The 23300-nt window shown below is 42.2% G+C and overlaps 1 protein-coding gene across 6 annotated transcripts in view; it reads right to left on the bottom strand.

Moving 5' to 3' along the window:
- Positions 1–381: 381 nt before the first annotated feature.
- RCBTB1 (RCC1 and BTB domain containing protein 1) overlaps positions 382–23300 on the bottom strand; it is a 92847-nt gene continuing 69928 nt past the window's right edge. For 5 of the 6 annotated variants that reach the window (XM_075532504.1, XM_075532502.1, XM_075532506.1 and 2 more), the window contains 7 exons: positions 20728–20835; positions 19310–19452; positions 15216–15406; positions 11086–11212; positions 9067–9218; positions 7949–8079; positions 382–2668 (listed from right to left, as the gene is read on the bottom strand). In XM_075532504.1, coding sequence (XP_075388619.1) covers positions 2528–2668; positions 7949–8079; positions 9067–9218; positions 11086–11212; positions 15216–15406; positions 19310–19452; positions 20728–20835 — 993 coding nt within the window. In that variant the 3' untranslated portion in view covers positions 382–2527. The remainder of the gene's footprint in view (positions 2669–7948; positions 8080–9066; positions 9219–11085; positions 11213–15215; positions 15407–19309; positions 19453–20727; positions 20836–23300) is intronic. The other variant, XM_075532507.1, reaches the window with a different exon arrangement.

Here is a 23300-nt window from a genome sequence, read left to right as displayed (position 1 = left end):
GTGAAGATGAATCATCTTCCGAAAGGCTTTTAAGATTAAACGTGCTAGGTTTTCCTAGTTGAATATTAAGAAAAGCTATTTATAAGCACAGTATTGTGTCATCAGTGTTAAACCTTCTCTCTCTTCTCTCCTAATAATGTACATGTCCCTTGAGAACAGGTAACTAGGCCTTTTCCTTCATGTATAAATAACCCCAGAGATCAAACTTTGCAGCTATCACAATTCAACTGAACGTGTGTGTGTGCAGCTGAGAAGCAAACAGTTGACATTTTAAAAGTATTTGTTTTTGATCTCGATACTTTCAAAGACTTTTGCTAGTGGGTTGTTCTATTTGTTTTTCAGAGAAGACAAAGGGAGGGAAAAAATCTCTATGTCTGTTTCAATAGGTTACTTTATTGATATAGCATTCTAAACATTACATAAATACAATCTTTTTAATACAGTATAAAATGTTCCAATGAGAAGTTCAAAACTGCATTTAAGTTAGAGCTATTTTAAAAACGGGAATACTTTGGCTTCCATTGTTACATCAGGTGAAAAAGCAACTCAAGAGAAGAATTTTCCATTATTGTCACGGCTAACACCACCAAGTGAAAAAACAAGACAAAACATGAGTACACATTTAAAAAATACGCTATCCAAGGACTTGTGGAAGGATTTACCCCTGTTCTTTTCACTATATTCATATTCATACAAATTACTTGGTAATTCAAGAAGTGGTTCTTAACCCGCATTAAAAACTCAGAAAGTTTTCTGAATGAAGCAATGATGTAAATGGATTTCCACTATTTTAATACGTGCTTTATTTTAAATGGATTTTTTTCAAGGAAGAACAACAGTAAACATTGAAGTTCTCATTTTGTTTATCTCATAAGCCAACAGAACAGTGGTTGTCACATAGTGAATAAATTAATGTGCATTTATCAACCTACAAAGAAAAAGACTATCAGGTTGCAGAATGAATTTTAACCAGCTACTAATTGGACTTCAATCACTTGCAATATGGCCATGAAAAGGGGGCTTCCAGGTTTTGTTTTGTTTTTATTTTGTCAATCAACAAATTTTTAATCGGCGAGTCACTACCCCCAGCATTGTTGATAGCAGTCAATGTGGCATCTCCTCATCTTCTTGCTAATTAATAGGTATGAAAATATATTGAGAAAATGAGTTGCGCTTTTGCAAATGGAAATGAGCTCATGGGCCAGAGAGCAGTCGTGTCCTTACAGCAAGCTCAACTGGACATGTGATAAAACTCAGAGTGGAACGCCGCTAAAATTATGTCATGACCATACCCCAAATGACATCCTTTACCTATGATCTTTTCAGGAAAACCAGAATTTTGATCCGTTTCAGGGCCCAAGTATACTCAGTATCACAGCTAAGCCAAAAGTGGAAGCCGGTGAGGTTTCAAATACGCTTATCTGTGATGGAATTTGACCTAGAGAAAGGGATGCAAACTTCCTTTAGCTCTGAAGGAAAGTAGGTGCTAAGACCTTCTTTATTCAAGTCTCATGCATGAGACCTGATAATGCAGCAGCCATAATTTACAAGGTGAGAGGACAGTGAATATGTCATTATGGAGTCAACTATTTATAGAAGAAATTATGATGGGAGCAATTTAAATTTATGTTCTCAAATTTTACTTTGAAAGGGCTCAAATAGAAAGAAAATGTTTTGGAAATGAATGATGGCAACATATGTACAAAGATGCTTGATACAATTGATGTATGGATTGTTATACTAGCTGTAAGAGTCCCCAGTAAAATGATTTATGAAAATTAAAAAAATTCACTTTGATGAGATAAAACACCATTGGATAAGTAGTAGAGATATTAATGTGTAAGACATCCCCTTTGTCCAAAGTTTCTTTAATTATTCACATTTACACAAATAGTTCTAAATTATGACTCCATTGTGCTTAAATCTGAAGACAAATCTTGGGAAATCTCGAAATTGATATTTGCACAATTATAATTTCAATGGAGTTAAGTGGAATATAACTTCAATAGACCATAAAGTTCAAAAAGTCATCACAGTGTAAGCACACAAAACAAAAATCCAAAACACAATCTTAACTCCTTCACAGCACGAAACTGGCAACTGCCGCACGCCAAGTGGTCCTGAGGCTGGCGTCTTATTTCCCAGTCGGTCCTCTACATCCGTCTCACAACCTGTGAAGCATCCACCTCCTAGCATCCCACTATGTGACCTGGGAAACTTGCCTTCCCTTCCATGGTCTACAGGGTTTGTAAGTTCTTTGAATAAACAAAGCTGGAGCAAAACTCTCACCCTTTTACACGGTTCCAGCCCAAATGTTAAGAGAGGTTCCACTTAAAATACATGCATCTGGAAATGACAGTTGCTTATCTTTCGAATAAGCCTCCGCAGAAGACTGCACCTGAGAATGGGGGAAAAAGACCTGACTTTGGTTTTTACCTGCAGAATGGAATCACCCATGGGGCATAAAGGGGACATGCCGCCCACAGTGCCCCAGAGCACACGCACACAGAGCGCATGGCCATCAGCTTCAGTTCTTAAAGGCTCCACATTTACTGGCTTTAGCAATGAACTCCTTTAGCAGCGGGCCGTCCATTTGCCAAAATGCTGCAGTCTGGGTAACTTCGGTCAAGTGATTGATGCAAAATTTAAAGCAGAATTCTTCTAAATCCTAGACACACAAAACAAAAATAAAAACACGAAGAGGCCTTTTTAAAATTAACTGATTGAATTGCTTCTCTTCACACCTTTCCTCGCCAGTTTCTCATCCTTCCCTGGAAACGACATCTGAGACGCTAGAAACCTCAGCGACCCAAACAAGTAGCCTGCATGTAGTATGTGTTATAAAAGCACATACGAGTCAATCATACTGTTACAGTTTACTGTGCCAGCCTGGCCGATAAACACAAGTAGGATTAACTGAAGGGCAGAGGGATAAATGGCTCGGTGAGCCTCACCTTGGTTGTTCTGTGCCTCAGTTTAAAGGGGTACACTACCTGTGGGATGCCTAGCCTGTGGACTGTGTCTCTGTAAGTTGAGGTCCCTTTAATCCCACACGATTGGAATGTTCGTCTCTGGAGCTGGGGACCGACAGGTGATGACAGTTGGGGACCTGCCTTGCTGTTTGCTGCCTGGATATATATAGCCCAGCTCTCTCTACAGAAGGGGACTGGCAACTGGCAGCTCTCAAGCCTTAAAGGACTGCTAGTGTCTCACTGCTTTATAATTTAACTGTTAATTTCTTGTATTATCTATCTGTATATAATTTAATGGTTCATTTCTTGAATTATATATCTATCTTTATAAATATATTTATATACAATTACTAGCAATCTGGTTTGTCTCTCTAGAGAACCCTGTCCAATACACATACCAATAAAAATTAGTGGCTCCCTGACTGAAGTCTGGTTCTTCAAAACACACACACACACACACACACACACACACACAGGTGTTTCCTTCTCTTTTATGTTAGGGAAATTTTCTATTTAATTTCTGGATTTCTTGTTTCTGCCGGTTTGGGAATCCCATTGAGAATAAGTTGTTCCTCTTGATGTGCCCCACATAATTCTTAGACTTTCTTTGAACTCCTAAGCTATTTTCAGTTGATTGCTCTTCTCATATACTAGGATAGAGAGATTTGTCCAACAGACTAGCAATGGGAGCAAAGCCACAAAGTCCCTGAGGAATCCCAATGATAGACTTATGACGGGGGGCAGCACTTGGCACCTCATCAGAACTGTTTGGGGGTACCCACAAGGGGTCCACACTGAAAGCCTGAAGGTGTAACAGGGTAGGGAGGAGGAACTAGACCGCTGGAAGAGCAATGGGGCCTTGTAGTAGGTGCGCCTCTCAGTCACAAATGCTGGGGAATATAAAGGTATGACTGCAAGAAAAGGGGACTGGACTGATGGAGCACAACAGGGCCTGCTTGCTATTTAACGGAGCGATACCCATCTACTCGGGACCAGGATAACAGTTAGGCGTGGAACTACTTGTATGGTCTTTTCTTTTCTTCTGGCGTCTATCTAAATAAGATAGTCAGGAAAAGCAATCCCATGGTGACGGCAAAGGGATCGGGGGTGGGGGTGGGTGGGAGGGGAGGAGGTTGGGGTGTGGGGGGACAGAGGTGGGAGGTGAGTGGTGAACCAATAACAATGGGGACAGGGGCATAGCAAGGGTTCTAAATTTGATGGTGAAAAGAGTGTAGTGTTCCTGGTTGTGTGTGGTCAATTGAAATGTATTCCATAGAAATTACTGAGAGATCAATGATGGGTAAACATGATAGTGGGACAGGAGGAAATTAAAAAGAAAAAGAGGAAATAACAAGAAAGTAAAAATTATCTATCTATAGGTATAAACATAGATATGTATATATGTGAATATATAAAGACAGGTGTATTTGTCTATGTATATATATGTAAATACAATAAAGAAGCAGATGGACTTTGGGTCTCTACTTAAATCTTACCTCAGTATAGGAGCAGTTTGTTCTAATAATGTAGCACTGTATGATACTCACTTTCCCAACTTGATCGCTGAAGACAAAATGGGTGCATAAACAAATTAGCTGATGATGCTTAGCTATTAAAAGATATAGTATCTGGGGTTCGAAGTTAAACAAGCAGCCATCTAGCAGGGAAGCAGCAAAGCCCACATGAAAGAAGCACACCAGCCTGTGTGATCACGAGGTGTTGACTGGGATAGGTGTCAGAAGTTCAAAAACAAGCAACCAAATTGACACAAAGGAGCAAGAACAAAGTGGAGACCCAAAACGCTCCTGTAAGATAATTGGACAGTCCTCACAGAAGGGACACATGGAAGGGATAAATCTAGGGAACAGTATAGCACTCACGAAACACATAACTATCCTCTCGTTCTTTAATAGTTCCTCCCCTTATTATTATGGTCTTTATTTCATCTCATTATTTTTGTTAGACTTGCATATGTTGATTTGTATAATTAAAGGCAAACAAGCGGCCATCTAGCTCAGAAGCAACAAAGCCCACATGGAAGAAGCACACTTGCCTGTGAGATCACAAGGTGTCGAAGGGATCAGGTATCATCAGAACAAAAAATCATATCATTGTGAATGAGGGGTGGAGGGTGAAGTGGAGACCCAAAGCCCATTTGTAGGCCACTGGACATCCCCTTACAGAAGGGTCTCGGGGAGGAGACTAGCCAGTCAGGGTGCAATATAGCAACAATGAAGCATACAACTTGCCTCTAGTTCCTAAATGCTTCCTCCCCCTCACCCCCACTATCACGATCCAATTCTACCTTGTAAATCTGGCTAGACCAGAGGACGTACACTGGTATAGATGGGAACTGGCAACACAGGGAATCCAGGGCGATGATCCCTTCAGGACCAGTGGTGAGAGTGGTGATACTGGGAGAGTAGAGGGAAGGTGGGGTAGAAAGGGGGAACCGATTACAAGGATCTGCATGTGACCTCCTCCCTGGGGGATGGACAAAAGAAAAGTGGGTGAAGGGAGACATCGGATAGTGCAAGATATAACAAAATAATAATTTGTAAATTATCAAGGTTCATGAGGGAGGGGGAGCAGGGAAGGAGGGGAAAAAATGAGGAGTTGATGCCAGGGGCTTAGGTGGAGGGCAAATGTTTTGAGAATGATGAGGGTAAGGAATGTATAAATGTGCTTTATACAATTGATGTACGTATGGATTGTGATATGAGTTGTATGAGCCCCTCATAAAATGATTAATTTTTTTTGTATAATTAAGAGTGTTTGATGCATGAAAGTCAAGACAGATAACCCTTCAGAAACAGAAATTGGGAGTCAAGATTCCCTGAGGCTATGGGAAGAGATGGGGGGGGGGAGAGGTAAAAGAGGGAGCTGAGAGCCATGATGACTGTATAACCCTACTTGAGGGGAATGAATTACAGAATTGCAGGTGCATGGGTATATTGGATGGTGTAAAACACAGCAAATAATAATAGAACAGAATAGTGAGGGTTCCTTGGGGTAAGGGGGGAGGGAGGGGATATCAAAGAGTTCAAGAAGAAAGAAAAGGTTTTGAAACTGATGGCAGCAGCAATTGTAAAATTATGTATAATCTGACTGAATCATGGATTGTTATACCGTATATACTCAAGTTTTTCAGCACATTTTTTTCAGCTATAATATATATATTTATTTTTATTAAAAGATCATTTTATTGGGGCTCTTACAACTCTTATTATAATCCATACATCAATTGTATCAAGCATATTTGTACATATGTTGCCATCATTCTTTTCTAAACAGTTACTTTCTTTTTTTTTTTTTAATCTTTTTATTGGGGCTCATAAGGCTCTTATCACAATCTGTGCATACATCAAATGAGCAAAGCACCCTTATACATTCGTTGCACTCGTCACTCTCATAATTCACCTTCCACTTGGGTTCCTGGAATCAGCTCGGTTTCCCTTTTTTTTCCCCCATCCCCCTCCCTCCCCGATCCCACCCCTGGTCCCTTGATAGTTTATAAATAATTATTATATCTTATCTTATACTCCCCGGCGTCTCCCCTCACCCGCCTCCCCCTTGACAATCTCCCAGAGAGGAGGTTACACATAGATCTCCGAGATCGGTTCTCCCTTTCTACATGCCCTTCCCTCCTGGTGTCGCCTCTCCCACCGCTGGTGTTGAAGGGTTCGTCTGTCCTAGATTCCCTGTGCCTCCAGATCCCCACTGCACCGCTGTACATCCTCTGGTACAACCAGGTCCGCAAGGCAACATAGGATTGGGGTCATGATGATTGGGAGGGGAGGAAGCGTTCAGGAACTAGAGGAAGGTTTTGAGTTTCATTGTTGTTACACTGAACCCTGTGTGGCCCATCTCCTCCTCCCTACCCCTCTGGAAGGGGTGTTCAGCTCTCTACAGGTGGGCATTGGGTCCCCATCATGTACTCCCCCTCTTTCACGGTGATGTGATTCTCACCACCACCTCACCTTTGATGTTGGAGACCTGGTCTCCTCTGTCCTTCATGGTCACCTATGTTGGTGTGCTGCTTCCGTGTGGGCTCGGTTGCTTCTGGGCTAGATGGCCGCTTGTTTGCTTTCAAGCCTTTAAGTCCCCAGATGCTATATCTCTCAGTAGCCGGGCACCATCCGCCTTCTTCATCACACTTGCTTATGCACACTTTCGTCTTCAGCCATTATGTGAGGAAGGTGATCACACAATGATTGTTTTTGTTCCTTTGTATCTGCTACATGGTCCATTCAACACCTTGTGTTCGCTTAGGCCGTGTGCTTCTTCTCTGTGGGCTTTGTTGCTTCTGAGCTAGATGGCCGCTTATTTGCCTTCAAGCCTTTAAGACCCCAGGCGCTATATCTTTTTTTGATAGCCGGGCACCATCAGCTTTCTTCACCACATTTGCTTACACACACGGCTGTCTTCAGTGATCATGTCGGGAAGATGGGTATCCTGCAATGGCTGCTTAACAGGGCGAGGTGCTATTGTATTGGGGGTCAGCACATTTTTAATGCAGTTTTTGTGGTAAAATTAGGCACCTCAACTGATATTCAGATCAGCTTATAGTCGAGTATATATGGTAATATCTGTAAGAGCTCTCAAGAAAATAATTAATAAGACATTAAGAAATAAATATTACTGATATTAAGGAATACCTGACAATAACAAATATGCTGTTTAATAATCTAATTACTTGTGACACTTTGTATTTCAACATCCAGTACCAGCTTTGCTTCTTAACTTAGTCAAAAAGAAAGTAAAAAAAAAAAAAAAACTTCTTTCAAAACTATGAGCAGCGAATATAGAAGTATGGCAAGGCTCTCTTTCTACGGACCAGATAGTTCATGTATTTCCTCAACAGAATTGAATTGAAGCTACCCTGTCCCCTCCTCCTCAGAGGAGGGCCGGAAACTGAGGGGGGAATGTGGCCAAGCACACAAGAGTTAAGGTTTTCGGTTTGCTGTTTATGTTACCTCTGCATCGTATCTGACTGCAGCGGAGAATAAGGAAAAGGCATTCTCCACAGTAATTCCTCGCTTGATAATGTGCTGACAAAGCTTCTTCAGTCTGTTTTCACAATACGATGTCGCCAAATCCAAAAGACCTAGAAGTCAAAAAAGAAAACGTGGGCTATTTTAATCAAGTTTACAATTTACCCCAATTTTTAAACATACAAGGGGACTTCAAAAAGATCCTACAAAATACCCTTATCTTTTACTTCCATTTTCCACGAACTTTTTGAAATCCCTTTGTATACTTTTGGTGGAGTTGAATAAGGAAGGAAAATAAAAGTGGGGTAGGAAGGCTTCCCAAAAGTTTAATAGAAAAATGGAATGTTTTGAAGTCCGTCCCCCTCATATCCATGTAAAGAACCCTGGCGGCATGATGGGCTACTCACTGGGCTGCGAAGCACAAGGGCAGCAGTTCAAATACACAGTTGCCTCTGTAGGAAAAAGATGAGGCTGTCTACTCCTATCAAGATTTAGGATCTTGGAAACCCAAAGGGGCAGTTCCTACCGGGTTGTTATGAGTCAGAACAGACTTCATGGCAGTGGGGAACGGGAGTTCTACAGAGTAAGTCGAGACAAGTTTCTTACAGAGCAATATGCTCATTTTAGTAAATATAGTCTCTTACTTTCTGCCACCTGTGCCTCCAAAATATACCTCCCCTGCCAAGTCTATATTAAAAGGGATAAAAATTAAAATGGCATGTTCTCTTCTTTGGGTTCCCAAATTCAAAATAAAATTTCCCTTACCAAAATGATAAGCTCAACCCTAATAAACAACTTCCGTGTTAAAATATTAAGTTCAAATTCATAAATAAACTGTACCCACATTTTTAATCATAATTGCATACCACCACCTTAGAAGGCAGTTACTTTCAGTGCTTTAAAAATATATAGACCTGTATGAACTGTGATAAGAATTGTATGAGCCCCTAATAAATTGTTAAAATTTAAAAAATATATATATATATATATATATATATATATACCCTATAAAAACTAATAAAACCTCAAGCTTTGGTACTGTAAGAACATGAAAACTACATTTCTGGCCCTGTGGCTCCTTCCCAGTGGAGCTGAGGTACCTATAGCATCTTCAGGGGGCAGATCCACCGCATCCGTGTACAAGTACTGGAGAAAGGCACGATACACGGGGTAAGAAAACTGGTCTATTTCTATCACCTCCTCGGAGTCTTCATTCCAGTAAGAGTGGAACATGGATCGGAAGTGCTCACACCTAAGGCCAGAAAGCAAAAGGGTCCTGATCAAGTCGATGAAATGAGTTGCAGTTATTACAGGTATCCAGTTCATCTCTGTCACTGGACCGTCACACACCAACATAATGACTCTTCAGTTAACTTCTAAGAACATTGCCCGTGCCAGGGCTTTTATTTAAGCTTTTTATAAACATTCCCTTGCATTACCAAAAAAAAAAAAGTTTTGTTATTGTTGAAAATATACAGAGAACCTATTCCGCGCCCGACCTGATCCCACCACACGGAGGCAAAGCACTGGGGGAGTGCAGCGGAACAGCAAGGGAATGGAGTGGCAAGGTCCCCAGGGAATGCTGAAAGTGGACTTTGGGGCCAGGGCGTGGTGCCCCAACAGACTGGACTGGAAAACGCTCCTAAAGGCCAACAAACGATCCTTGAACTTAAAAAAAAATAAGAGAGAGGACCTAATTCAAGTCAATCATTTCTAAATATATAATTCAGTGACAATGATTACATTCTTCAGGCTGTGCAACACTACTTACCCTCTTTTCTCAGTGGCCCCTCCCCCACTAGCATAATCTCACGGTCCCCTATCTAACTTTTCAGCTTGCTGCTGTCCGTTTCATCCCACAAAGTTCTTTAAAGGAATATAATGTTCAAGGCAGACATATTTTTACTAATGAAGCCAAACTTTGGTTTAGAGAAGGCTTTCCTGGGATCTTTTTGGGTTAAATTTTACAGATTAGCTTATGGCAGTGTATTTTTTTAAAATTCATCCAAAGAATGGCTCCAATTACATAAGAAATCATTCCATTTGTGAAATAAAAAGAAGCTGTTTTCTAGAGAAGGAATATCAGTTGAATGGGTCAGAAAACTCTAAATCTTACTGTGTGACCCTGCACAAAACAAGGCCCTTCGTGGGCTATACATGGTAGAGATGGATTCAGTCAGCTCCAATTGATCCTTCTAATTAATCCTTTGGTCAAGAATAAATTATACATGACTTTTCAGTTCCCTCAAGACATGTCATACTACTTTGTAAATAGAATTTGAGCTAGTTTTCCAAAAAGATTTGTAAATGACCAGGTCAGCCCTGAATGGTCTCAGTTTTAGGAATTCTTTCTCTCTAATGCCATGATTACTGAGTAACAAGCCAAATAGCTATTGATAAATGCATTCAGACCTCACAGTTATACCCAGAGCTCCCTCCCATTTACTGTACATAAAGAACACTTCTTGTAAGATACCTAGGACTTTCAATTATAACTTTTCTGCTGGGGGCAAATTAATCTTTCAGTCACAGTAAAAGAAGACATACAAAATAAAATAAAATAAAATAAAAAAAGAAGACATACATTTTCCACCGATAACTATTTTTAACTATCCAAACAAAATTTTCAATGGAAATAACCACTCAAAAGATCCTTCCTTTAAATGTGAACTTTAAAAAGCACACACATGCATGCACAAGCACACACACACATCTTAAGCAATAACTGGAAGCGTTATTCTTAAAAGCAACTAGAAATAAATAAATGGGGAGAAAGAGCAACTGGGTGGTATTTTCTGCCAAGGTTATTTGTCACCAGTCCCCAGTTTGTGGAACAAGAAGGAAACAGGGATGGCAAAAATAAATTAAGGTTACTTATGTCTCTAAACTCATGCAAAGGAGCACTGGTGGCCTAGTGGTTAAACTGCAGTGCTAGCCAAAAGGCTGGCGGTGCAAACCTCCCGGTCATTACGCAGGAGGAAAATACGGCAATCCACTCCATACAAGATTGATGTCTTAGAAACCCAATGGAGCAGCTCTATGCTGTCCAACAAGGTCAATGTAAGTCAGATTCAACTGGACAGGAGTGCGTTTGTTGTTGGAAGAACAAGCAACAGTACCTGATTTTTAAAATAGCTTTATGGACATGAATATATTTCCCATCAATTTGAAATTTCAGATCAGCAGTTTCTGGACTATCAAATTCTTGCTTCAGTGACTCTGTAACAGTTAAGAAGTCTTCATGCTCTGCAGACAAAAAACACTATTAACAGAGAACACCGAAAACACAAATATAAAACTCAAAGGATTAAAAGAAGAAACTATTACTAGCATGGTGGATAAATCTGTTCTTTTTTACAAGAGAGCTCATGTTTTGATCAATAAATTTCAAAATATTGATATTATAGGTCACCTACATTTATAAAGTACCAAAAATGTACAATGCCAATATTTAGAAAGGCTAGATATCATTATACTAAGTTAAACATAGAGATATATATTTTAAGAAATAAAATAAAAGTGACAGGTAGTCTATAATGATTTGACTACTCTCTTAAAATGTGAAGATACCCTAGTGGCACAGCAGGTGAGGTATTGAGCTAACTGCAAGGTGGTAGGTTCAAACACACCAGCTGCTCATGGGAGAAAGATGAGGCTGTCTGCTGGCACAGAGATTTATAGTCTCAAAACCCTATACAGGGTCAGTATCAGTTGAAATTGATCAAATATGCCATCAAGATGCACTGATATTAATTGGCAATTGGAATGCAAAAATTGGAAACAAAGTGTGTTAAGCTGGGTTGGCTAGAGAAACAAATGTAATGACATTAATATATGTGTAAGAAAGAGCTTTCTATCAAGAAGTAATTATATATTGAGAAAATACCCCAGCCCAGTCCAACTCAAGTCCAAAAGCCTGATTCTAGTCCATAGTCCCTCTTGAGACTCACGCAGACATGCAATGATGCAGAATGCAGGAATATCACAGGCCATTGGCTATGGTGTGGGTGCAAAGTCTTGTGGCTCCAATGGTGGTGGCTACATTTCCACGGCTCTTTCCACTATCAGGGTCAGCCAGCAGAAAGGTGAAGGTAGAGAAATAGAGGTTCCCAGGACCTTCCTTATGAGAAGGCCACACCCACAAGGAGGCATCATCAGGTTGTGACCTGACTGACTGGTTAAATTCAACTCCTAAACTTTTATGTATCTTCAAGTTGACATGAAATTATGTAACTACCACAAAGAGGAAGGCATAGTAGTTGAAAATATGGACTTGGTGATAGAAATGAAGTCGGAGAACAACTTGTTCATAGCAAATACATTTTTCCAACAACACAAAAGCTACTACACACATGGACTTCTCCAGATGGAACACACAAAACTCAACTTGACTACATCGGTGGGAAGAGATGATGGAGAAACACAATCTCACAGCTAAAACCAGGCCAGGGGAAGACTGTGGAACAGATCATCAACTGCTCACATGGACGTCAGGTTAAAGCTGAAGATGATGAAAACAAGTCCATGAGGGCTACAATATGACCTTGAGCCTATCCCACCTGAATTTTGAGAACATCTCAAGAACAGGTTTGACACAGTGAACACTATTGACAGGAGACTGATGAGCTGTGGAGGACATCAAGAACCTCATTCACGACGAAGCAAAAAGTCATTAAAAAAAACCAGGAAGGAAAGGATAACAGTGACTCTGAAACTTGTTCTTACTGAAAGAGCAGCTAAGGCACAAATAGAAAATTTCAAAGGGAAGCCTGAGAAGACAGAGTAAAAAAATAGAATTAAGTGTCCAAGAGACTAGAGTGAGAACACCATAAAGGAAGGACATGCCCGGCATATCTTAAACAAACAACGCAAGACAAAAATTCAGGCCTTGACTTGCGATCTGGAAAGATTCTATGGGCAAAATATTGAATGAGGCAGGAAGCAGCAAAAGAAGATAGAAAAGATATAGTCACTGCACCAAAAAGAACTAGTCAACATTCCACTATTTTAGGATGTAGCATATGAGCAAGAACCAGTGGTACTGAAGGAAGAAGTTCAAGCTGCTTGGAAAACATTAGCCAAAAGCCAGGCTCTAGGAATTGAAGGAATATCAAATGAAATGTTTCAACAAGCTGATGCAGCACTTGAAGCACTTGGCTATGTCAGGAAACTTGGAAGACAGTCACTTGGCCAACTGACTGGAAGAGATCCATACTTGTATCCACTCCGCCAAAAGGTGACCAAACAGAATGCTCAAACTATACAACAAGAAGTCAAATTTTGCTGAAGCTCATCTAACCATGGTTACAGCAGTACACCGACAGAGCTGCCAGAGGTTCAGGCTGGATTCAGAAGAGGACGTGGAACAAGGGATATCATTTTTGCTGATGTCAGGTGGCTCCAAGCAGGGACTACCAGAAAGATTTTTATTTGTGTTTTATTGACTATGCCAAGACATTCAGCTGTGTGGATCATAATAAACTATGGACAACTTGGACAAGAATGGGAATTCCAAAACACTTGATTGTGCTCGTGTGGAATTTATACATGGATCAAGAGGTAGTTGTGTGACAAGAACAAGGGAATACTGCATAGATTAAAATCTGGAAAGGTTTCAATCTGTAGGCTAAGCAAATCATAAAAGAAGTTAGCTGATATGTAGAAGACTGTGTCATCAGGATGGGAGGAAGGCTTATTAACCACCTGCAATATGCAGATGACACAATCTTGCCTGCTGAAAGTGAGGAGGACCCGAAGCCCTTGCTGATGATGATCACGGAGGGCAGCCTTCAGTATGGCTTACGACTCAGTGTAAAGAAGACTGAAAGCCTCACAAATGAACCTCTAGGTAACATTATGCTACATGGCGAAAAAGTTAAAGTTGTCAAGGATTTTGTCTTGCTTGGATCCACAATCAGTGCACACGGGAGCAGTAATCAAGAGATTAAAAGACACACTGCATTAGGTTAATGTGCTACACAAGACCTCGATAGAGTATTGCCAAGCAAGGACGTTGCAGTGAGGACTAAGGTGCACCTGACCCAAGCCATGGTATTTTCCATTGCCTCATATGCAGGCGAAGTTAGACATTGAATAAGGAAGAATCTATGGTGTTGGTAAAGAATATTGAAAGTACAATGGATTGCTAAAAACACAAACGAATCTGTTTTGGAAGAAGTAGGGTCAGAATGCTCCTTAGAGGCGAGGATAGCAAGACTCCATCATATATACTTTGAGCATGTTGTCAAGAGAGACTAGTCTCTGGAGAAGGACATCATGCTTGGTAGGCTCCTGACAAGATGGACTGACGCAGTGGCTGCAACAATGGGCTCAGGCAGAGGAACAGCTGTGAGGATGGCCCAGGGCTGGGTAGTGTATCCTGCCTTGCATAGGGTTGCTATGGATGGGAACCAATCCAATAGCTCCTAACAACAACAACAACAACAACAACAACAACAACAACAGAGTTGGAATTGGTTGGGTTTTTAAAAAACATTCTGTTGTGGTTTGGGCAAGAGTTGACAGAGCAAATGAGTCTTCCATTTTATACATATTTTGTCTAGCGACATTCGTTATAACCCCCTCATTGTAATAGCACAGTCCCTATTTCCTCCCTGTATCTCCTGTCTCCATTCACCTCTCAGTCCTGCCCTGCCCTGCCTTCTTGCTGCTTTGTGGTTCTGTATGGTTGATTGTTCTCAGTAGCACATTTCTTGAGGCCACTACTGTTTACTTTGTAGGTCCGTCCACTGTTCGGCTAAATGGCAATCTCCAGGAGCGGGTTATTTCCAGGTCTGAAAGGTGTCTAAGGGACATAGTCTAGGGCATCCCACCATAGGGACCCTTAAGACAATATTCAGAAAAAGGGCCGATCACCCTGCATTTTGCCACCTTTATAATATTTCTTTTTTGATGCCCTTCGAAAACAAAAGTACTTAAGATTGGTTGAAAGAGAGAAAGGAAGCAGTTAATGAATCACCTTAAAAGTCACACTTTTTTAAAGTTTATTTTTATTACATAGAACCATGCAAAAACCTGAGTTAAATAAAGGCTAAATCATTAGGAAGAGGGAAAAGCTAAGTCCATTCAACTATTTCATAATATATTAATAAAATCTATTTACGCAAATTTAATTTGGGGACATGCATTACAATGGAGAGTAAGACATTCTAGAACGTTAGCGTCACTATCAACAAAAATACAAGGAAAACTTGACAGCCTTATTATCTCTCGGTGGAAGATTCCTTACCAACAGATAGAAGACGCCACGTGACGGCGGGCGTGGCAAAGCAGGCAAAGACGTCGTCCGTGCAGGAGAAGTGGGTGAGGTGAGGCTGCGTGACCGACTGGCCACGACACTGGCCCCACATGTACACGTGGCCGCCCTGGGTCTTGGCGGCAGAGGTGTGCGCAGAGTGACAGGCTGCAATCTCTACCACCCTGTGAAGTTTTAAGAAAAGAGAAATACCTGTCACTTATTAAACAAAAAGTCCTACAGCACACCATACAATATAATAAAAAAGTTCATGCTTAAGACACCTCAGAAACAGCGTGAGCCCCGTGACATTAGCTACCAAGTGATGGTGACAAAGCCAGAAGACGCAGGAAAGAACCCCTTCCACATTGCTCATTTCTGGTTCTAGAGCATCATTCTGGGTTAGGGTGTTTAACACGTGTTGTTGAGGAAAACTTGAAAAAAGGGGACAGAAACCAAAGGAACCGAGGAAAGCAGACACTATCAAAATATCCTGACAGTCCTGGAAGCTCGCTGTTACCCACCATCAAACGCTGGCGCCCAACTCCTGGCACCCCCACGCAAAACAGGATCAACGATAGTGGTCAAGATGGTTGCCATTGCCCGATTTCTCAGAGGCGATCACGTGCCCCAAATGCATCCAACATCCCATTTGCTATTAAACACACCTTTCCCCATCATCCCCTACCAGAGCTCAGGAGAGGTCACACACGATAAACATTGGTTCAGGTGCTCAGGGACTCTTACGGATTCCCTTCCAAAGACACTTCAAGTCATTTTTTGCTGGAGTATGCTTCTTTTTGGTTTGTAACTGGCATTTTATTGGTTGTTTTGAGATAGTGCAGGAACATTATGAACAATTTGTACACAATTCTTAATGAATGTAAGAAAATCCTAAATGGCTGGTAGCTATAATTTGTTTCTAAATTCCAGTGACTTTCCAGCTTTAAATTTGGAGGTACATTTTTACAAGAGATAATCAATTACCTTTTTTTTCAAATGTTGATAAGCTGTTACATCTTAAGTCCCATTGATTCATAATTTAATGTTACACACACCACATACTCAAATGTTCAACATATAAAACTCAAACGTTCACAGCATATAACAAAGTGATCAGGAAAACTGGACTACCACGACCAAAGGAGTTACAGAGTGCACACAGTCTGACACAAAGCCATGATGACAGAATGGTTTTCAGACACAATTCTATTAAGGAAAACCCAAAAACAAAATTTTAAATGTTCAAGTCATACAAATGCATGACTGTGACTCCAAATTGCCAGGAAGTATGTTTTGTATTAGGGATTCAAAGACAGTCCAGTCTTCCCACAATTCAGCATCTTCAACATCCCACTATGTTCTGCTCGTACCAAAAAAACCCCAACCAGTAAATGATTTCATGTCTTAAAAAAATGCAGTTACACTTAAAAAAAGGTGTGGGTGGGTGAGACAGGGATAAAGTGGCATTTCCTCCTTCTTAATAATGCTCCTAGAGCCACTAAAAAACTTGTGTTTACAAAATAGTTGATAAACGGATAGGGCAAGATATGACAAAATAACAACCTGTGGATTATCAAGGGCTCATGAGAGGGGGGGAGCAGGGAGGGAGGGGAAAAAAAAAGAGGACCTGATGCAGAGGGCTTAAGTGGAGAGCAAATGCTTTGAGAGTGATTAGGGTAAATAATGTACGGATGTGCTTTATACAATTGATGTGTGTATATGTGTGGATTGTGATAAGAGTTGTATGAGCCCCTAATAAAATGTAAAAAAAAAAAAGTTGATAAAAATAATCCTTTGTATCAGTGGTTCTCAACCTTCCTAAAACTTTAATACAGTTCCTCATATGGTGACCCCAACCATAAAATTATTTTCATTGCTACTTCATAACTGTAATTTTGCAAGTTATGAATCATAATGTAAATATCTGGTATATAGGATATATTTTCATTGTTATAAACTGAACATAATTAAAGCATAGTAATTACCATATATATATTTGAGTATAAGCCAACACGACTATCAGCCTAGGCACCTAATTTCACCACAAAAAGTGCATTAAAAATATGCTGAAAATTGTGAATGAGGGGGAGTGCAGAGTGGGAACCCAGGGCCCATCTGTGGGAAATTAGATATCCCCTTACAGAAGGGTCATAGGCAGAAAGGAGCCAGTCAGGGTGCAGTATAGCAATGACAAAACATACAACTTTCCTCTAGTTCTTGAATGCTTCCTCCCCATCATTAACTTGATCCCAATTCTACCTTACAAATCTGGCTACACCAAAGGATGTACACTGGTACAGATCGGAACTGGAAACACAGGGAATCCAGGACAGATGAACACCACAGGACCAGTGGTGAGACTAGCGATACTGGAAGGGTAGAGGGAAGGTGAGGGAGAAAGAGGGAACCGATTACAAGGATCTACATATAACCTCCTCCCTGGGGGATGGACAACGGAGAAGTGGGTGAAAGGAAACGTCAGACGGTATAAGATATGACAAAATAATGATAATTTATAAATTATCAAGGGTTCATGGGGGGGGGAATGGGGAGGGAGGGGAAAAAGATGAGGAGCGAATACCAGGCGCTCAAGTAGAAAGCAAATGTTTTGAGAATGATGAGGGAAACAAATGCACAAATGTGCTTGACACAATGTATGTATATGTGGCTTGTGATGAGTTGTACAAGCCCACAATAAAATGATTTAATTTTTAAAAATGTGCTGAGCAACTCGGCTTATACACGAGTATATGCGGTGATCACAAAAACAAACCAATTCGTAATTATATATTGTGAAATAATTATTTCTAATGACAAATAAATGAGATTTTGTCTTGAAGCATGGTGTAGCATGGGTAACAGTCTTCACACCGGGTTCTCGTATGTGGGCGTATCTGCATGTGTGCGGACAGGCCTGGAGGCCGACAGATAGAGGAGCGGTGTCTCGGTTCCTAAGACCATCTGAAAGATGTTTTCCGATGGTCTTTAGGTGACCCCTGTGAAAGGGTTGTTCAACCCCCAAAGGGGTTGCGACCCACAGGTTGAGAACCACTGCTTTGAAAAAAAAAAAAAGTAAAAAGAAGGGAGGTAGCAGGGTCCACTGATAAGACACGGTAGATGCATTCATCAGACTTGACTTTTTTTCTCCTGCTCGATCAGAGGCTGGACTCTCCTTGTGTTCCCTTTATCCATTTTCGGCAGGTAAATCTTTGGTTTCTTGCTTAGCTTCTTCAGCCTTGGATCCCCTTGTCCCTTTTGCTGGCACTTTTGTGTCTGAAGACTGGTCCTTTCCTGCTGCCTTTTTTGACTCGTCTCTACTTGTGCAGGCGCAGGTTTCCCTGACAACCTTGCAGATCTCCTCTTGGGCTCCTCCTTCACCGCCCCTTTGGCCGGTGACCTTCCTTTTGGGCATCTTGGCTGTGTGGAGGGCACTTGCCGATGCCTACGGACCGCGGGGCACCGAGAGCTTTCTCAAAGCTGGGTTGCCTGACTGCTGCCTCTTTGCTATCCCTGGAGCTGCTAGGACCTGCCAGAAAAAAGGGGGTGGGGGTGGGGGAAAGGATGGAACCGGATGGGGAGCCCGCCCCATCCTCCCCTATGAAGTGGACTTTAGCAAAGTTCTGGATTCAGAGGTCAACACTCCACGACTTACTGGGTAAGGCCTCATGATTTGATTGATCAAATGTTAAACATCGCTTCCAGTAACAACACACAACATCAAATCAACATTTAAACAGGCTATGTCCTTTCAAGGGTGCATTTTATTTATTTTAAAGAAGCTTTAGCTGTTTCAACGGAAAAAGTGTACTCCACGTAGAATGTCAAACTGATGTGGGCCTTCTTTCACTTGCCTACCAAACGGGCAAGAAGTTTGCAAGAACGATGCCAAGATGCGGTCATGCTTAGCATCCACAGCTGCTGCTCTGAGCCAGGGACGTAGGAATCAAATCCAACTACATGTTCGTTTTGGCTAGCACTTGAGGTCTTTGGTTGAAAGCAAGAATGCGTCAACAGGAGCATTGCAGAGCCAAACCCCCTAGCTCTCACAGATGCGATCATCCCACGACCTGTCACGGCGCAGTTACCTTTCTTTCTCCACCATGATGAGTGCTGGGCTTAGTAGGTTATTCTTATTGCCGGTTCCCAGCTGCCCATATGTGTTAGCTCCCCAGGCATAGAGCAGGCCCTCATCTGTTAGTGCTAGAGTGTGTGCATAGCCGCAGACGATCTGCAAGTAAATGTATATGGTTATTAAAGATGGGAAAAGGGCAAAGGGCAAGAAATCATCTACTTAAAACTGTAGCCAGCTTCTCCAGAGCGTCATTTCATCACCAGGTGTGGACAGACACTCGCTGGGACTTTAAGTAAGCACCTGGAAAGCCTAAACCTTAGCACGGTGGGGCTTTTCCATTAGTTTACTGTCCTTGTGGAGACTTGAGCCAGCTGCCTGGTCTCCCTTCTAATCAGGGGACGCAGAGAAGACATCGATTAGAGGTGGATGGCAAAAGGACAGCACGGGGCCCTGAAAGATTTACTGAGAGTCCACCAAAACCTCACTGCCATTGAGTCGATGCTGACTCATAGTGACCCCTAGAGGGCAGAGTGGAACGCTCCCTGTGGATTTCCAAAACGGTAACTGTTAATGGGAGCACAAAGTCCCATCTTTCTCCTGAGGAGCAGCTTGTGGTTTTAAACTGCTCTCCTCATGGATGCAGCCAAACGGGTAGCCACTACCAGGGGTCCTCAAACTGCGGCCCGCTGGTTTCTTTACTTCAAATAAAATATGTGCAGTGTGCGTAGGAATTTGTTCATAGTCCGGCCCTCCAACGGGTCTGAGGGACAGTGAACTGGCCCCTGTTTAAAAAGCTCGAGGACCCCTGCGCTACACCATCAGGGATCCACACCTGAGAAGTAAGTCTCCAATAGTTCACTACCGTGTTTCCCTGAAAGTAAGACATCTTCCGAAAATAAGACCTACTTACAGTTTTGCCTTGCGCTGAAATATAAGGCATGCCCCGAAAATGAGACCGCCCCGAACATAAGGCCTCCCCGATAATAAGTCCCCCCAAAGCTACTGTAACTGCAGTGGGTGCAGCTGCGCAGTCACTGTTGGCTGCAGTGCAGCCGGAGCAGACAGGAAGTGTGAGTAAATGTACTATAGATTATGAGCAAATGTACCATAGATTCCTGTACATGGAAATAATGGTAGTAACAAGAAATTCTTGATACTGTAGGATTCAGTTTGTCTGGTTATGCTGGTTTGTGATGACAACTACTACCGTACCTTAAACAGGTAATAAATTTCCTTTTTTGTTGTTCAACAATAAATGTGTACCGTATTCTTCTTCATGGAAAAATAAGATATTCCCTGAAAATAAGACCTAGTGCATCTTTGGGAGCAAAAATTAATATATGACATTGTCTTATTTTGGGGGAAACAGGGTAGTTTGAGTCAGAGCAGTAAGACAGATGGGCCCACTAACCCCGAGTTGGCCACACTTACCTGGTTCACACACACACTGTGTAAAGCCGCCACTCTCACCGGGGTCAGCTGATTGCCATTGTTTCCCAGGCCCAGCTGACCATTGCCATTGTAACCCCATCCATATACCTCAGAGAGGAGAGAAAGGATATGTCCATAAGAGGCAGTGGTAAAGCCAACCCACCTCATCAAGTCACGTACCTTCCCTACCGCTGCCGTTCCACATTTATCCCTGTAATGACAGACTTTGGCATCAGTTCCCACTCCATAACTTCTGGTTGGATGGTTTGGGGCAAGTCACTCATTTCCATTTTATAAACAAGGAAGCTGGTGCTCATTCGTACTTATCAAGTCTCTACTGCATGTTAGGATACTGCAGAAAGGTACTAGAAATAAAAGTCTCTAGCCACCGTGTAAGTGCCCTGCAGGCACTGCAGGTTACACACCGGCCTTCTAACCTTAAGGTCAGCGGTTCAAGACTGCTAGCTGCTCCAGGAGAGAAAGACGAGGCTTTCTACTCCCATAAATCATTAGTTAGAACCCACAGGGCCGTTCTGCCTTGTCCTACAGGGTTGCTACAATCCATGACAGTGAGTGAGCCACAGCTTAACTGTGGTTAGGAGACACCTGAAAGTATTTTTGAGGCAGATGGTAAGTACTAACCCAGAAAAACCCTCAAGACACAGAGAGGGGCGGGGAGGAGAGTAAGGAAGGAGAGTAAGGAAGTTTAAGGAAAATGTTCCAGACACTCCCACTGCTGTATGTTGGATTGCTGCTAACTAACCACAAGGTCAGCAGTTCAAAACCAACAGCCAATCCATGGAAGAAGGCCGAGGCTCTCTGCTCCAACAAAGATGTGTACTCTTGGACTTGACTCAAAGGTGGTGGGTCCGGCTGTTTGGTTTTCCCAAGAGTGGATCTTTGAATAAGTCTGTCAGTTTGTCCGACTGTGGTGGCATATGTGTTGCTGCGGTGCCGGAAGCTGTGTTACTGGCGTTTCAAATACCAGCGTGATCCCTCAAGGGGAACAGGTTCAGTAGAGCATGCAGACTCAAAACAACTATAAAGAAGTAACAGGGTGTGTATTTCTGAGGAATTAACCACTGAAAACCTTTCGAATTTCAGTGGAACGTTGTCAGACAGACTTCCACAAGGTGAGATGCTCAGGCTAGAAGGTAATCAAAATCAGACTGAGGCAGAGTTGACTTCTCAAAGTAGAGTCTGCCAGAACGATATGGATGGAGAAGAGCTTTCAGGACTGTCACTGTTAGACTTACGTCAACTTGTGTGAAGGTGTAGGGGTGGGGTCTCACCCATTCATCAGGGGACAGCCTGATGATGCCTCCTTGGGGGTGTGGCCTCTTTATAAAAGAAACACTGGAACACCCTTCCTCTTGCCCTTTGCCTTCCCCCTCACCTGGACTCTGTGTCTGCCTACATGGCTGGCCCCATGAAGGTCACAGACTTGGACAGCTGTCAGTAACCTGCCAGGTTTCCACCGACCTCAGATCCACGCGAGTCTGCACCATTGGCCTGTGATCTCTCTGCTTCCCACCTCACCTTTCTGCAGCATCGACCTTTAATATTTGCCAACCCTCTAGTCCAGGGGTCAGCAAACTTTTCAGACAGAAGAGCCAATCCCGTCCCTCCCAATTGAAAAATTATTTAAAAGCCGCAAATATATTTTTGCAAAAAAAATGTAATCACCATTATCAGAATAATATTCTTTAATTTTTTTCAATGTTATTTCAGAGCCAACAGTATGCACTGAAAGAACTGCATATGGTCTCTCAGCTGCAGCTTGCCAATCCCTGCTCTACCCTTGCGCTAGTCTATTGTTTCATCTTCCCTTTCCTGCCCCCCCCACTTGGTAACTTCCAAAGTATGCCCACTTTATGCCACAGTATTCTCAAGTGCCTCAAATACACATCAAAGTTGGACAATAAATAAATAAGGAAAGCAGCCGAAGAATCAAAGCGTTTGAATTATGGTATTGGTGAAGAATGTTGTTAAGGACCATGGAGCACCAGGAAAACAAACAAATCTGCCTTGGAAGAAGTGAAGCCAGAATGGTCCTTCAGAGCCAGGATGGTGACATTGTGTCTTCCATACTTCAGACATGTGATCTGGAGGGACGAGCCGCTGGGAAAGGACATAATCTTGGTAAAGTGGGAGGTAAGTGCAAAAGAGGAAGCCCTCCGTGAGACGGAATGCCGCAGTGGCTACCACAAGAGGCTCAGACATAACTCCGAGGGCAGAGGAGGGCCTGGCAGTGTGTGGTATTTTGGGTGCATAGGGTTGCCATGAAACAGAAATCCCTTGAGGGGACCTAACAGCATGAACGACAACAGCAACGAAGGATAAATGAGGGGGAAGACATTCCAGGCAACGGACAGAGGTTCAGAAACACATAGGGTGACCAGGCTTGATAATCTAGAGTACTAGTGGGAAAGACTAGAAGGAAAATCAGGGACAGCGTGCTAGGAAACATACCAGGGAACGTGGAATGTGTCTGCAGGTTTTTCCCTATTTAAATATACTAAAACAGACGAATGAGATTAAAGCTTCATTTCTGAAAGATCGGGCTAGCCACA

The sequence above is a fragment of the Tenrec ecaudatus genome, chromosome 15 (genome assembly GCF_050624435.1).
Source record: "Tenrec ecaudatus isolate mTenEca1 chromosome 15, mTenEca1.hap1, whole genome shotgun sequence".
NCBI lineage: Eukaryota > Metazoa > Chordata > Mammalia > Afrosoricida > Tenrecidae > Tenrec > Tenrec ecaudatus.
Note: the sequence above shows the minus strand (reverse complement) of the source record. Positions and strands in the feature narration are given on the sequence as shown.